Here is a 14,456-nt window from a genome sequence, read left to right on the forward strand (position 1 = left end):
ACATATGTATATATTTATAATAAAGAACACACGATAGCTTATACCCAGACTATGCAGCACTCCTTTGAAGAGGGGTGAAATAAAAATTTAATAAATAATTTTAACTTGCCATTTCAACTGCATGTCCATCACAGTTAGCAATGTGCACCTGCAACACCCAAACCAGGGTGCTCAGTGAGCTTGGCAGAATCTGGTCCACTGTTTTTGATTGCTCACTATTCTCTGTGCATGAGACTGAAATTCTGTTTTTAATAAGTAAACAAATAGGGTCAGGATTTGTCCTATGCCTTGTCACCTAGATAGAAAAAAAATGTAAGAGTGTTTTAGCATCTTATACATTCTTATTTGAGAAATAAGGATCTTTGTGTAAGATTGGATGGTAAGAGTGCATAATGCAATTAGTGCACTGCTATAATTGTGCTATTGTTTCCTCCCCCCTTATCTTTTGGCAGTTTTAAAATTATTTTTTAGTTAAAATTTTAATTTGTAAACTACCTTAAGTGCATTGGCAACATGTGATATATAAATGCATTAAATAGTGTGTTGTGTGCATACTCATATTTAAATCAGAGGTGAAGGTCAATCATATGCATATCTTATTTGGAAATATATCCAAATAAATAGCCTTGGTGTGTTTGGAGGGTTTTGTCACCAGGTGGTGATTGATCACCACTGTCTTTGCCTTCTGTTAAGAGTAATTTTGAAGTTTATGCATATAAAATGGAAGCATAGATGAATATTAATTATTGACATTTAATGGCACATGAATATTACTATTAAGTTAATTTGGTTTTATACAAATATTTCATCCAAAGTCATTTAATATTAAGTTTTAGCCGCATTGCTGTGTTATTTAAATTTAAGTAAAGGTAAAGGGACCCTTGACATTTAAGTCCAGTCGTGAACAACACTGGGGTTGCGGCGCTCATCTCGTTTTACAGGCCGAGGGAGCTGGTGTTTGTCTACTTCCACAGACAGTTTTTCCGGGTCATGTGGCCAGCATGAGTAAGCTGCTTCTGGCGAAGCCAGAGCAGCACAGGAAACGCCGTTTACCTTCCCACCGTAGCGGTACCTATTTATCTACTTGCACTACGTGCTTTCGAACTGCTAGGTTGGCAGGAACAGGGACCGAGCAACGGGAGCTTAACCCGTCGCAGAGCCTCAAACCGCCAACATTCCAATCAGTACACCCAAACAGCACAGTGGTTTAAACCACAGCGCCACCTGCGTCCCTTATTTAAATTTAAGTGAGATTAAATCTCATCACTTGTCTCTTAATTTCCATGCAAGCCTAGAAACAAGTAAAACTGTACCTGTGTTACATAGATGTTTTAGTGAAATATGTAAATTCATCAAACGGTTGAGAGTCTTCTTACTAAACATTTGTTTTCACTCTTTTTAGAAAGCTTTTCCTCTTCTTTGTTTCTTTCTTCAGTAGAATACAAGCAATGGAGCTGGACACAAACATAGCTTTCCCTGGACAGAAAGACTCATCCTGTCCAGAGAAGGTTTTTGATCAAGTGGAGTTGATTCCCCCTCTCCCTATAGCCCCCAGCACCCCTCTCCCCTGCTCCACCTTTCCAGGGGGGGGGGTCCCTGGACCCTCCAGAAGAGTGTGGGTGGTGGTGCTGGGGACTACAAAGAGAGAGGAACGCAGAAGAAAGATTCTTTACTCTGCTATGGGGATCTCCCCTGAATAAAATCAGCAGTAGTGAAGTCTCGATCCAGCCCATTATAAACTCTGAGTAAATATTTTAATACAAATATTGAGAGTCTGGGGAAAAAATTGCTCTTCCTTTCAAACTGCAAGTCCGGCTAAGGGTTATCTGGAATGGTGTGTACATTTTTTTCCAAAAATGAGTTCTTCATTGCCAAATTTTTGAAAAGTGATTGTTTCTTTGTTGTTGATAGCAAGTCATTCATTCTAAGGTAATGTGCATAATTCAGATCTTGTTTGAATTATAGTGGTCCAGATCAGCTTGAAATACCCGTTCTTAAACAGAAGTTCTTTGTATGATATATGACTCTACCTAAGTATTTCTCTTTTTTTTTCCTCCTTAGGGACCTTAGTGAAAACCAGATTCATGCCATTCCTAGAAAGGCTTTCCGTGGAGCTGTAGACATTAAAAACCTGTAAGTATTTTTTAATTCCTTCATAATAAAAAGTTAACACCATTTCATTTATTTTATACATAAATCTATATTTGTCTATGCACTTCATTAAGTAATATATGGTGATGCCATATTACTTAAATTGGATTTAGTAACGAAAACTAAAGGATATCGCATGCTAATTTTACATCTGTGTTAATGTCTGAAATGGTCTATGTCTTTCCCTGATCAAAAGTACACTTAGTGTTTATATTCTTAGTTGAAAATTATTTTAATTGTAAGTATTTTTAAACATTTCAACTCAACAGCATATATATTCCTTACATTAGATTTTTATTTTAAAAATGAAGGCAATGAAATTTTTAGCATTCCTGAAGAATAAAAACATGTTGCCTCAGAGTTTCCCAAACTTGGACCTCCAATTGTCTTTGGACTACACTTCCCATCATCCCTGATCACTGGCCTTTCTAGCTAGGGATGATGGGAGTTGTAGTAAGTAAGTAAGAAAGAAACCCTGGCCTAGGGTAACCATCTCAAAAAACACACTGTTTTTGCAGACTTTCAAAATATAGATACATTATAGAGTTGATACTTTATTAACCAGTTACCACATTTCAAGTATTATCTCAGTTCTCCAAGCAGTTGGGCTATAACCAATCCAAGGATTTTAATATTTATTTTCTTACTGTTATTTTCTTATTTACATATATTAATGGCCTCATTTACATGATCGTATCTTGGATTTGTAAACCAAGTTATGAATTATCCTGGTGGTGCTATGGGATGCACACAACCATTTCCATTCCTTCCCTTCTCAGCACACCATAATTAAATTTTGATGTCTTCTAGCAACCACAGTTTCCCATTAGGTCCAGATCAGAAAATTATGGTTACCAGGTTCGGAACAAGCCAAGATATTAAATCATCCTAAAATTGTGGTTTTAGACCCTATATAGTTCCAAACATGGAAAAGCAACTATATTTTCCTGTTTAAGATACAATGGGAAACGACATTTAATTGAAGACTTTCTTGCTCAACTGCAGAAGGGAAAGAGCGGCCCATGCATAAGTAGCTTGGCTTACTAAGACAAGAGATGCTCACCCATTCCAGGCGAATGTTCAAGCATTTCTCTGGGCTTGTTGATTTCTTAATTAATATGTGGCATGATAATTATTCACTCCCAAGGTTCTGAATTAAAAAGTGTGTGATTGAGTTACAGAAACACTTCCCTCCATTTTCTCTTAATTGGATGTAATGTGCTTTGAATATGTCGACCCTTCATCAAAACCAGTAAGACCCTTCTGGTCTTCTGAATTATGATGATGTTGTAGTTGTTATTGTTCTTCTTCTTATTGTTATTATTGAAAAGATCTTCGTTTTTTGTTTGGGTCTCATTTTTTCCACCTTCTTAACTACCAGCAATTGCAAAGATGCATTACATGTTTTATGCAATAATAATAATAATAATAATAATAATAATAATAATAATAATAATAATTTATTTATACCCCGCCCATCTGGCTGAGTTTCCCCAGCCACTCTGGGCGGCTCTCAATCAGTGTTAAAAACAGTATAGCATTACATATTAAAAACTTCCCTGAACAGGGCTGCCTTAAGATGTCTTCTGAATGTCAAGTAATTCTTTATCTCTTTGACACCTGATGGGAGGGCGTTCCACAGGGCGGGCGCCACTACCGAGAAGGCCCTCTGTCTGGTTCCCTGTAGCCTCACTTTTCGCAATGAGGGAACCGCCAGAAGGCCCTCGGTGCTGGATCTCAGTGTCCGGGCTGAATGATGGGGGTGGAGACGCTCCTTCAGGTATACAGGACCGAGGCCGTTTAGGGCTTTAAAGGTCAGCACCAACACTTTGAATCGTGCTCGGAAACGTACTGGGAGCCAATGCAGATCTCTCAGAACCGGTGTTATGTGGTCCCGGCGGCCACTCCCAGTCACCAGTCTAGCTGCTGCATTCTGGATTAATTGCAGTTTCCGGGTCACCTTCAAAGGTAGCCCCACGTAGAGCGTGTTGCAGTAGTCCAAGCGTGAGATAACTAGAGCATGCACCACTCTGGCGAGACAGTCCGCGGGGAGGTAGGGTCTTAGCCTGCGTACCAGGTGGAGCTGGTAGACAGCTGCCCTGGACACAGAGTTAACCTGCGCCTCCATGGACAGCTGTGAGTCCAAAATGACTCCCAGGCTGCGCACCTGGTCCTTCAGGGGCACAGTTACCCCATTCAGGATCAGGGAATCCTCCACAGCTGCCCGCCTCCTGTCCCCCAAAAACAGTACTTCTGTCTTGTCAGGATTCAACCTCAATCTGTTAGCCGCCATCCAACCGCCAATCGCCTCCAGGCACTCACACAAGACCTTCACCACCTTCACTGGTTCTGATTTAAAGGAGAGGTAGAGCTGGGTGTCATCTGCATACTGATGAACACCCAGTCCAAACCCCCTGATGATCTCTCCCAGCGGCTTCATATAGATATTAAAAAGCATGGGGGAGAGGACAGAACCCTGAGGCACCCCACAAGTGAGAGCCCAGGGGTCTGAACACTCACCCCCCACCACCACTTTCTGGACACGGCCCAGGAGGAAGGAACGGAACCACTGTATGACAGTGCCCCCAGCTCCCAGCCCCTCTAGACGGTCCAGAAGGATGTTATGGTCGATGGTGTCAAAGGCCGCTGAGAGATCCAGCAGAACTAGGAAACAGCTCTCACCTTTGTCCCTAGCCCGCCGGAGATCATCAACCAGCGCGACCAAGGCAGTTTCAGTCCCATGGTGAGGCCTGAATCCCGATTGGAAGGGATCCAAATGGTCCGTTTCCTCCAGGCGTGCTTGGAGTTGTTCAGCAACCACCCACTCAATCACCTTGCCAAAGAATGGCAGATTTGAGACTGGGCGATAGTTGGCCAAATTGGCCGGGTCTAAAGATGTTTTTTTAAGAAGCGGTTTAATGACCGCCTCTTTCAGCGGATCTGGGAAGGCTCCCTCACAGAGGGAAGCATTCACCACCCCGCAGAGCCCATCGCCCAGCCCTTCCCGGCTCGCTTTTATCAGCCAGGATGGGCAAGGATCAAGGAGACAGGTGGTCGGTTTCACTCGTCCAAGCAGCCTGTCCACATCCTCGGAGGTAACAGATTGGAATTGATCCCATGTAACAGGACCAGACAGAACTCTAGCACTCTCCCGCCCTGGCCCTGCTCCCACGGTGGAGTCTACCTCCTTCTGAATCTGAGCGATTTTATCTGCAAAAAACTTTGCAAAAGCATTGCAGGAGATCTTGGGGTCCCTACCAGGCCCCGGTGATACAGGTGGTTCCGATAGATTGTGAACCACCTGAAAAAGTCTCCTGCTGCTGTTTTCTGCAGATGCAATGGAGGCGGCGAAGAAGGCCCTCTTTGCCGTCGCCATTGCCACTTGGTAGGCTCGACGTTGAGCTCTAACCCGTGTCCGGTCTGATTCAGAATGAGTTTTCCGCCACCGGCGCTCTAGCCGTCTCAACTATTGTTTCATCACCCTCAGCTCCGGGGAAACCACGGGGCTGTCCGGGCTCCATGCAATCGGAGAGGGCGCTTCGGAGCCAGACAGTCAATAGCCCTGGTTAACTCCGCATTCCAGTGTGCCACCAGGGAATCAGCTGAAAGGCCATCAACTTGGGATAAAGCATCCCCTACCACTCTCTGGAAGCCAATTGGATCCATTAAGTGGCAGGGGCGGACCATCCGAATCGGTCCCACCTCCCTGCGGAGGGGAAGGGTTGCGGAGAAGTCCAGTTGCACCAGGAAGTGATCTGACCATGGCACTTCTTTTGTTTTGCTTTTAGTTAATGTCAGATCACCAACATCCGTAGAGGTAAACACCAAGTCTAAGGCATGTCCGTGGCTATGAGTTGGGCCAGACTTATTCAGGGACAGCCCCATGGAGGCCATGCTTTCCACGAAGTCCCAAGCGGCCCCTTGTAAGGTTGTGTCGGCATGGATGTTAAAATCCCCCAGGACAACCAAGCTAGGTGTCTCCAGGAGCATATCCGCCATGACCTGAAGCAGCTCGGGCAGGGGATCCTTGGTGCAGCGGGGAGGTCGGTACACCAGTAGGAATCCTGTACTGCCCCTATTGCCCAACTTCCAGAACATGCACTCAGAAAACTGGGTCTTCCCAATAGGACGCCTGGTGCAGACTAATGACTTCCTAAAAATCACTGCAACCCCCCCTCCCTGCCCACATGACCTGGGTTGCTGTGCGTAAGAGAAACCTGGTGGGCAAGCAGCGGCAAGGACAGGCCCATCTGCTTCATCCAACCAGGTCTCTGTCACACATGCCAGGTCAAATCCTCCATCCACAATCAGGTCGTGGATGGCAGTGGTTTTATTCATCATTGACCTGGCATTGCACAGCAACACTTTCAGGTCATGTGGGTTTCCCTTGCTGATTACTGTATCCTTCCGGTCAGGACCAGACCTGGAGGCAGGGATAGTCCTCAAACAACGACTAAACCTGCCTCCTCGGTAATGACATGGTCTGGTCTTAGCATAACTCCTCCTCCTGCCCGTGATCACTGAGATCGGGTGTCCCAATACATCTCCCCCTGTGGAACCTGCCCCCTGCAACAATTACTTAAGCGTATATGCAAGGTTAGTGATATATATGTATACTAGAAATTCAAGTGGCAGCATTTTAAACACCTGAAAGATAGATGTATAATAGATAAATAGGTACCACTCCAGCAGGAAGGTAGTTTCTGTGCACTGCTCTGGTTCACCAGAAGCGGCTTAGTCATGTTGGCCACATGACCTGGAAGCTGCCTGCAGACAAACGCCAGCTCCCTCAGCCAGTAAAGCGAGATGAGCACTCAACCCCAGAGTCCTCCGCAAGTGGACCTAATGGTCAGGGGTCCCTTTACCTTTTCAGGTAGATGATGCCTCCATTAAAAGCAAACACGAATCTATTCCAGTCAATTATTGGCTGCATTGTGCTATTTTCATTTTGCCCATTATGTCTTTGAACTTACATGCCAAATGTTAAGCTGTCTCCCCCACCCTCAATTATGCAAAACCACCAGTTCAAACTGTTGCATGATGAGTAGTTGCCCTTGAACTAGAGAGTAGTTCAGTTTATGTCTATGAAGATGCAGTTGAAGATCTTTCTGATAATATTTATTAAAGATTTTCAAATATAACAAAAAAGAAAAACATCCAAATTTAAAACCTTATTTTCATTGGCATCTTTCCAGGACTTCCCCTCCCCTCCCCCTCTTGTATTCCAATTCTTTCAAATAGATTCAACAAATTCTTACCCCAAGTTTTAAAATTATTATCATTGACCCAATTTAAAAAATATTTTCCCATCCCCTAAAATCGACCTGTTCCCTTCCACGAGTTCCCCTCTTTAATATGCAATACAGATTAAAATTAAAAAAAATAGAATAAAGAATAAAATGTAATTTAACACCCTTTGGATTCCAAATTTCCCTCCCCCCTTTCCCGGTTGCGTTCTCAATGTCCGTCAATGTCTACTGTCATCCTGGAGCTCCCACATCTAAGCCATAGTCCTTCATCAATCCGCTTTGCCGTCTTTTTAATAGTCTTTGCCGTCTTTTGGTCATCTTTGGTTTCGAATGTCCAATCTTGGAAGGAGTCTATCTTTCTGAATGCCTGCTATACTGCCACTATTATTTCCTGGATTGCTACTTAAGGGTCTGAGAAATTGACTGGCTGGAACACCGTGACTATTTTTGAACAGAACCTTTAATTCTCTCTTTACTGTGACTATCAAAGTGTGTCTTGAAATGATTCATAGTTGATACTAAAATCTATGTGAAACTTCATGAAACCAGTACCTCTGAAACTTATCAATTCTGGGTTTTTATAAAAGCGGTTAGTTGTAAATAAGTATGCAGTTAACTGTAGTCTATATGAATTGACTTTAAAATATTTGAGAAAATTTGGTAGATGCAAACGCAAATCAAAAAGGTCCAAGTTAGAGCCAGTAACGAAGTTGGTGACGATATGTTCAAATGCTCCTGAGTGAAAAAGACTTGAAGAGAAAAGTGGTGAGCTTGTTAGAATAGCCATTCCACAGAAACTGTGTGTGCACGTACTTATGTGAGCATAAAGAAAAGTTGTTTCTAACATTGATCTATACAAGTTTAATTAAACTCCCGTAGCACTTCTGTTAGTGATTAAAGGAAGATCTACATCTGCTTCACGAATGTGTGCATTATCTATCTATCTGTTTATCTATCTATATAATGTATGTTTTATTACATGTATGAAATAAACAAAGTAGTTACAGAATAATCAAAACACAGCAGATTGGTTTTATCTGCTTTTGAAATCTTTGAGAGCTGCATTTACCATTTAGATATCAAAGAGATGAACCATTTCTTTTTTTATACAGTGCAAAATTGTGAGGAACAGACAATTATAAATAGAAAATTAAAGAGAACAAACCCATGGCCTGGCCACCCCTGATAACTAATAAGTTCATTAGGTAAAAGAAAAGCCCCAAGGATGATAAGTAAATCTTAGATTTTTCCTTTCAACCTTAGCTTGACTTTGGACAGAAATGGTAATAACATTTTGTCTCCAGTATGTAGCTACAACTGGAGCGCAGAAATATTTCTAAACACCACCCATTGATTTGAATATATAACTCTAGCAGGAGAAAGAAGTGTGAGACAGCAGGGAGTTACATGATTGAAGTGCTAATGCTTTCAGAGGAACTTAATAAAGAACCCCTGTGGTGTTTTGTGCACTCTCAACTGGGGGTGAAAAAGAGATAATATGTGTCAATATATGTGATCAGTAGTATATGTGTTTGGAAAGGGTAAATAAAGTTATTGCTTGCTGAATCCTTGAGGAAAGCTGTCACAGGTATTCTTGAGAATTTCTAAAGTCTAAGGACAATTCTCTGATGCGCATCTATTTGAAATGAAATATTAAAGAAGCTTAATATGTTTAGATAATGAAAAATATTTACAGTAATGTTTCATAAATGAACAGAAACATTACTGTATTGCTTTGTGTTACGTAATGAAAATGAGACTCGGAGGAGGATGACGCCCACAAGGTGGGCAGACTTTATGCAGCAGCTATTTTTTTAAAAAAGGACACAGACAATTGCTGGCGTCAAACCCCTTATATGGATTTAGGATTTATTGGGAGGTAGGGCTATAAACATTTAACGGATCGTCACAATAGTTCAAAAAGTTACATGAAACCCATATAACCAGACTTTATGCACTTTGTGAAATGAATAAACCCCACACACTGTGATTTGCACACTGCTCCCCATGGCGATTCAGGTTTCTGTAGAGAAGATGTATGCACAAGGCTTTTTTTAAAAAGAACAAGTAGAGTTTCCCCAAGCTGGCAAATTAGAAGTAAGACTTTATTATGAACAGTTGCTGTAGTCCAAGATCTCCTCTGGTGTCCATACTGCAGAAACAGTGTGTGGTACCCCTGGAGATTTCTTGAATAAGGCTTCCTGGCCCTTCATCACACTGGTTTTTCCCTTGGTACCAAGTTCTTTCTCTCTGCTTCTATTCATTATAATACAACACTTTGCGTCTTCTTCTTCTCCTCTTGGGATAGGAGGATCTTTGCCTGCAGAGAGCCAGCTATGGGCTCTGAGAGGCGGCTCAGCAACTGCTTTGCAAGTGGTGCTATGGTAAGCCTCCGAGCCTCTTGGGCTTGCTGATCATAAGGTTGGCAGTTCGAATCTGCACAATCGCTCCCGTTGCTCTGTCCCAGATCCTGCCAACCTAGCATGGTTTAGTCATGCTGACCGCATAACATGGAAAGCTGCCTGCAGACAAAGACTGGTTCCCTCAGCCTGAAAGTCAATTTTGACTGAACTTAACCATCCAGGGGTCCTTTACATGAGAATTCCATATATCCATAATTCAGATATGGTCTGAAGCTCAACATCAAAAAAAAACAAAGATCATGGCCACTGGTCCCATCACCTCCTGGCAAATAGAAGGGGAAGAAATGGAGACAGTGAGAGATTTTACTTTCTTGGGCTCCATGATCACTGCAGATGGTGACCGCAGTCACTAAAAGACACCTGCTTCTTGGGAAGAAAGCAATGACAAACCTAGATAGCATTCTAAAAAGCAGAGACATCACCTTGCTGACAAAGGTCCGTATAGTTAAAGCTATGATTTTCCCAGTAGTGATGTATGGAAGTGAGAGCTGGACCATAAAGATGCCTGATCGCCGAAGAATTGATGCTTTTGAATTATGGTGCTGGAGGAGACTCTTGAGAGTCCCGTGGACTGCAAGAAGAACAAACCTCTCCATTCTTAAGGAAATCAGCCCTGAGTGCTCACTGGAAGGACAGATCGTGGAGCTGAGGCTCCAATACTTTGGCCACCTCATGAGAAGAGAAGACTCCCTAGAAAAGACCCTGATGTTGGGAAAGGTGGAGGGCACAAGGAGAAGGGGACGACAGAGGACGAGATGGTTGGACAGTGTTATTGAAGCTACCAGCATGAGTTTGACCAAACTGCGGGAGGCAGTGGAAGACAGGAGTGCCTGGCAGGCTCTAGTCCATGGGGTCACGAAGAGTTGGACACGACAAAACAACAGCAACAAATAATTTTAACAACCTCACAATAGCTTCATTTTTAAATTTTTTTTAAGTATTTGCATTTTTGGATAGAGAAAACATTATTTAACTGGCAGGGATCTTAAAAATACAGTCAGAAAGACATACACTACTTTCCTATAGGCCTACTAGGATCACTAAACATATTAGGAGGAAAGAGTTTGATTCTTACACCTCAGCTGTTACCATGTTATTCAATCAGACTAGTATTTTGCCTAATTTTTATTTAGTATTTGGGTTTGTTGACACTCTTAAGAATACCTTCCCTGCTGAGTAAAGGATAAGATTTGGCGATAGAAGGGGGAGGGTTTCTTCAGCCAGTGGCAACTTCTTAAATAACTTTTGCATTGATATTTTTCTCTCTGACCAGTATACTCTCAATAGCCTTTTCAAAATCAGTTGCCGCTATTCCACGCTACCTCAAAGAACATGAAACAAAGAGAAAAAACACTACATTTTAATCAGCAGTCTTGCTGCCAAGAAAATGGTTTGTGCCAAGTTTTATCCCAGAGTGAACAGGAAAAAAATGTGGGAAAGCAGCAAGTTTGAAAACTGCTATCCAGCCTCGGCTACAGCAGTGTTTGGAAGACATCATTAAAAGAAGGACCCCCAACTTCTTCTTTTTTTCAGATGCACCTGAACTCATGCCAATTTAGGAGAAGAAATCTGCCTTTCAGCTCTTGTAGGACAAGATTTGCTCGAGTGCTTTCTGTGCCGTTAAATCTTTCCCTTTGTGTATAATATGGATGATTTAGGAGCAGCTGTGTCAGTGCTGATTTATACATTGACAGCTAAGGATAATAAGATATGGGGCCAACATACTGCTCACCCTTTTACAGATTAACCTGCAGACTGCATTAGGCAAATTTGATGGCATTAAAAGATTTTACCAATTTGTCTGGAAACAATTTCTCTTTTGTGTTGTGTCAGGGGATAACATTTCATGCCATTGTACTAATTTAAATGGCTTAGATAAATTACTCTGGAGGTTAGAGAACTGTACTGGATATATTATTTTGGCCCTTTAAAATAAAAAGCCTATTAACTAAATTGTTAAATGCCCTTAATTAGTTAAAATGGAAAGTGCCTGGGAATTTTTAAAAAAATACTCTGCAACACAAACATTGCACCAAAATGATTAACTGCAGTGTCTAGAAAATGATTGTTCTAGCAGACAAGTAACATACTGCAGTGAAGAATACAGGAAAAATAGGGAACAATCCAGTGTGAAATTTTATTGTGCAAGCTGAATGAGAACAGTGTAAGAGCAATACTGCACCCTTGTACTTCTTCCATTAATCCCAATGGACTGAACTCCTAGTGAGTATATTTCTGAGGGTATACAGTCCTTGATCATGCCTGCAAATACTCTTGCTTTCAGTCCCACTGCCTCTCAAGTTACAATGAAGCCTTGTAGTAAACGTAAAGGTACCCCTGACCGATAAGTCCAGTCGCAGACATCTCTGGGGTTGCAGTGCTCGCCTCGCTCTATAGGCTGAGGGAGCTGGCATACAGCTTCCAGGTCATGTGGCCAGCATGACTAAGCCACTTCTGATGAACCAGAGCAGTGCACGGAAACACCGTTTACCTTCCCGCCACAGCGGTACCTATTTATCTACTTGCACTTTGACGTGCTTTCGAAGTGATAGGTGGGCAGGAGCTGGAACCGAACAATGGGAGCTCACCCTGTCTTGGGGATTCAAACCACTGACCTTCTGATTGGCAAGCCCTTGGCTTTGTGGTTTAGACCACAGCGCCACCCGCGTCCCTAAGCCATGTAGAGGTAATCCCAAATTCAAGGGCTTCTTACGTACTGTAGCTCTTTAGCACTCCTGGCATGCAGAAACAGGTGTTGTTCCATACAGCACTTCATATAGAACTTTATTCCTCTTTGGAGGGGTGACATGCAGGTTGCACCTGGCCCACCAAGCTGCTGCAGATCTGAGCAGGGGATAAAGTGCCCTGCCTGCTGTTTATAAGAGTGAAAGGCAGCATTTCCACCTTTCACAGAACAAAGTTGTAGTGGGGAAAGAAGCAGTGGCTTTTACTTTGCACAGAATGATCTGTGTGAAGTTAAAAGGCAGCATTTTCAGCCAGCCACAACACCAGTACTAGAATGGGGAAGCCCAGAAACACTGAGTGTGCAGAGAAAGGCGGGGGGGGGGGGCAGGAAAGATGGAGGAAGAGTATGCTGAGTGCCTGGATGCCTGTGTGTGTGTGGTGTGTTCAGGTACACACTAGCCATTCCCACTGCTTGTGTGTGGCCCACAGAGATGGGACTGTCAATTCAGCCCTTGAACCAGAAAAGGGTTGCCACCCCTGCTGTACAGCACTGTATTATTCATTGTTACAGTTCCGTAACACAAATGCACACATTGCTGCATGAAATGTAGAAATAAAAAGCAAACAAAAAAAAATGTTTGTACACATTGTGTGATAAAAATAATAATATTTGCATTAGCTTATTTGCGGTTCCATGAAAGTGAAATGGGTTTTTAAAAAGAAGTATAGGACAGAAACTGGCTGTTGGAAAATAGCGGGGGACAGGACTGTATGGTGTGGCATCGATACAAGCAGCCAAAGTAGGTTAAAGCCCCAACACTCAAATTTTGGGTAGAGAAATGAGGGCACTGAATCTAGATCCCTGCTGCCTCTCACAATAGCTGTTCTTCAGATCTTAGTAATTTTGCAAGGACATAATGAGTGAAGTATTCAGTAAGTGTAGGCAGGAAAAGGAGGACAAGTGATGCAAAAAGGCACAGATGAGTCAATAGTGAGTCCAACATCCCATTCCTGCTAAGTCATCCACCCGTTGAGACCCTATGAGCGTATATGTAAAATTAAGATTTGCACCTGTTTACCTCGAATTGCATTTTTCATTTTACCACCCATTCACCTAGTTTGGAGAGTTCCTTTTGGAACAATTTGCCATTCTTCTTTGTTTTAACAACCCTGAACAATTACAGTTATGAGCAAACTTGCTCACCTCGCTGCTCACTCCTAACTCTGGATCATTTATGAGCAAGTTAAAAGGTGCAGATCCCAGTATCAAAGTAATACAGGAAAACTATTGTTTTATCAAGAGGGTTGACATACAAATTTGCTTTGAAATGTTACAGATAGGTAGCCGTGTTGGTCTGCCATAGTCAAAACAAAATAAAAAAATTCCTTCCAGTAGTACCTTAAAGACCAACTAAGTTAGTTCTAGGTATGAGCTTTCATGTGCATGCACACTTCTTCAGATACACTGAAACAGAAGTCACCAGACCTTTCTATATAGTGAGAAGGTGGGGAGGGGTATTACTCAGAAGGGTGGCGGGAATGGGTGATTGGCAGATAGATGTGATGAGCCTGTTGACGACTCTTAACGACTGCAATAGGTCTTACAGGAAAAAGCAAGGGGTGAGAAGGTGAAAAATGGCTTTGTCATGTATAATGAGATAAGAATCCAATGTCTTTGTTCAGACCAGGTCTCCCCATGGTTTTAAGTTTGGTGATAAGTTGCAATTCAGCAGCTTCTCTTTCCAGTCTATTTCTGAAATTCCTTTGTAATAGAACAGCTACTTTGAGATCTTGTATAGAATGTCCTGGGAGATTGAAGTGTTCTCCTACTGGTTTCTCTGTCTTGTGGTTCCTGATGTCGGATTTATGTCCATTTATTCTTTGGCGTAAGGTTTGGCCTGTTTGTCCAATATAGAGAGCTGAAGGACACTGTTGGCATTTGATGGCA

The 14,456-nt window shown here is 42.4% G+C and overlaps 1 protein-coding gene across 7 annotated transcripts in view; it reads left to right on the top strand.

The window, feature by feature from the left end:
- Positions 1-14,456, top strand: part of SLIT2 (slit guidance ligand 2) — a 232,194-nt gene that overhangs the window by 125,159 nt on the left and 92,579 nt on the right. For all 7 annotated transcript variants that reach the window (XM_083754823.1, XM_083754826.1, XM_083754822.1 and 4 more), the window contains exon 5: positions 2,062-2,133. In XM_083754823.1, coding sequence (XP_083610949.1) covers positions 2,062-2,133 — 72 coding nt within the window. The remainder of the gene's footprint in view (positions 1-2,061; positions 2,134-14,456) is intronic.

Source organism: Podarcis gaigeae, assembly GCF_964106915.1.
Source record: "Podarcis gaigeae genome assembly, chromosome: 9".
NCBI lineage: Eukaryota > Metazoa > Chordata > Lepidosauria > Squamata > Lacertidae > Podarcis > Podarcis gaigeae.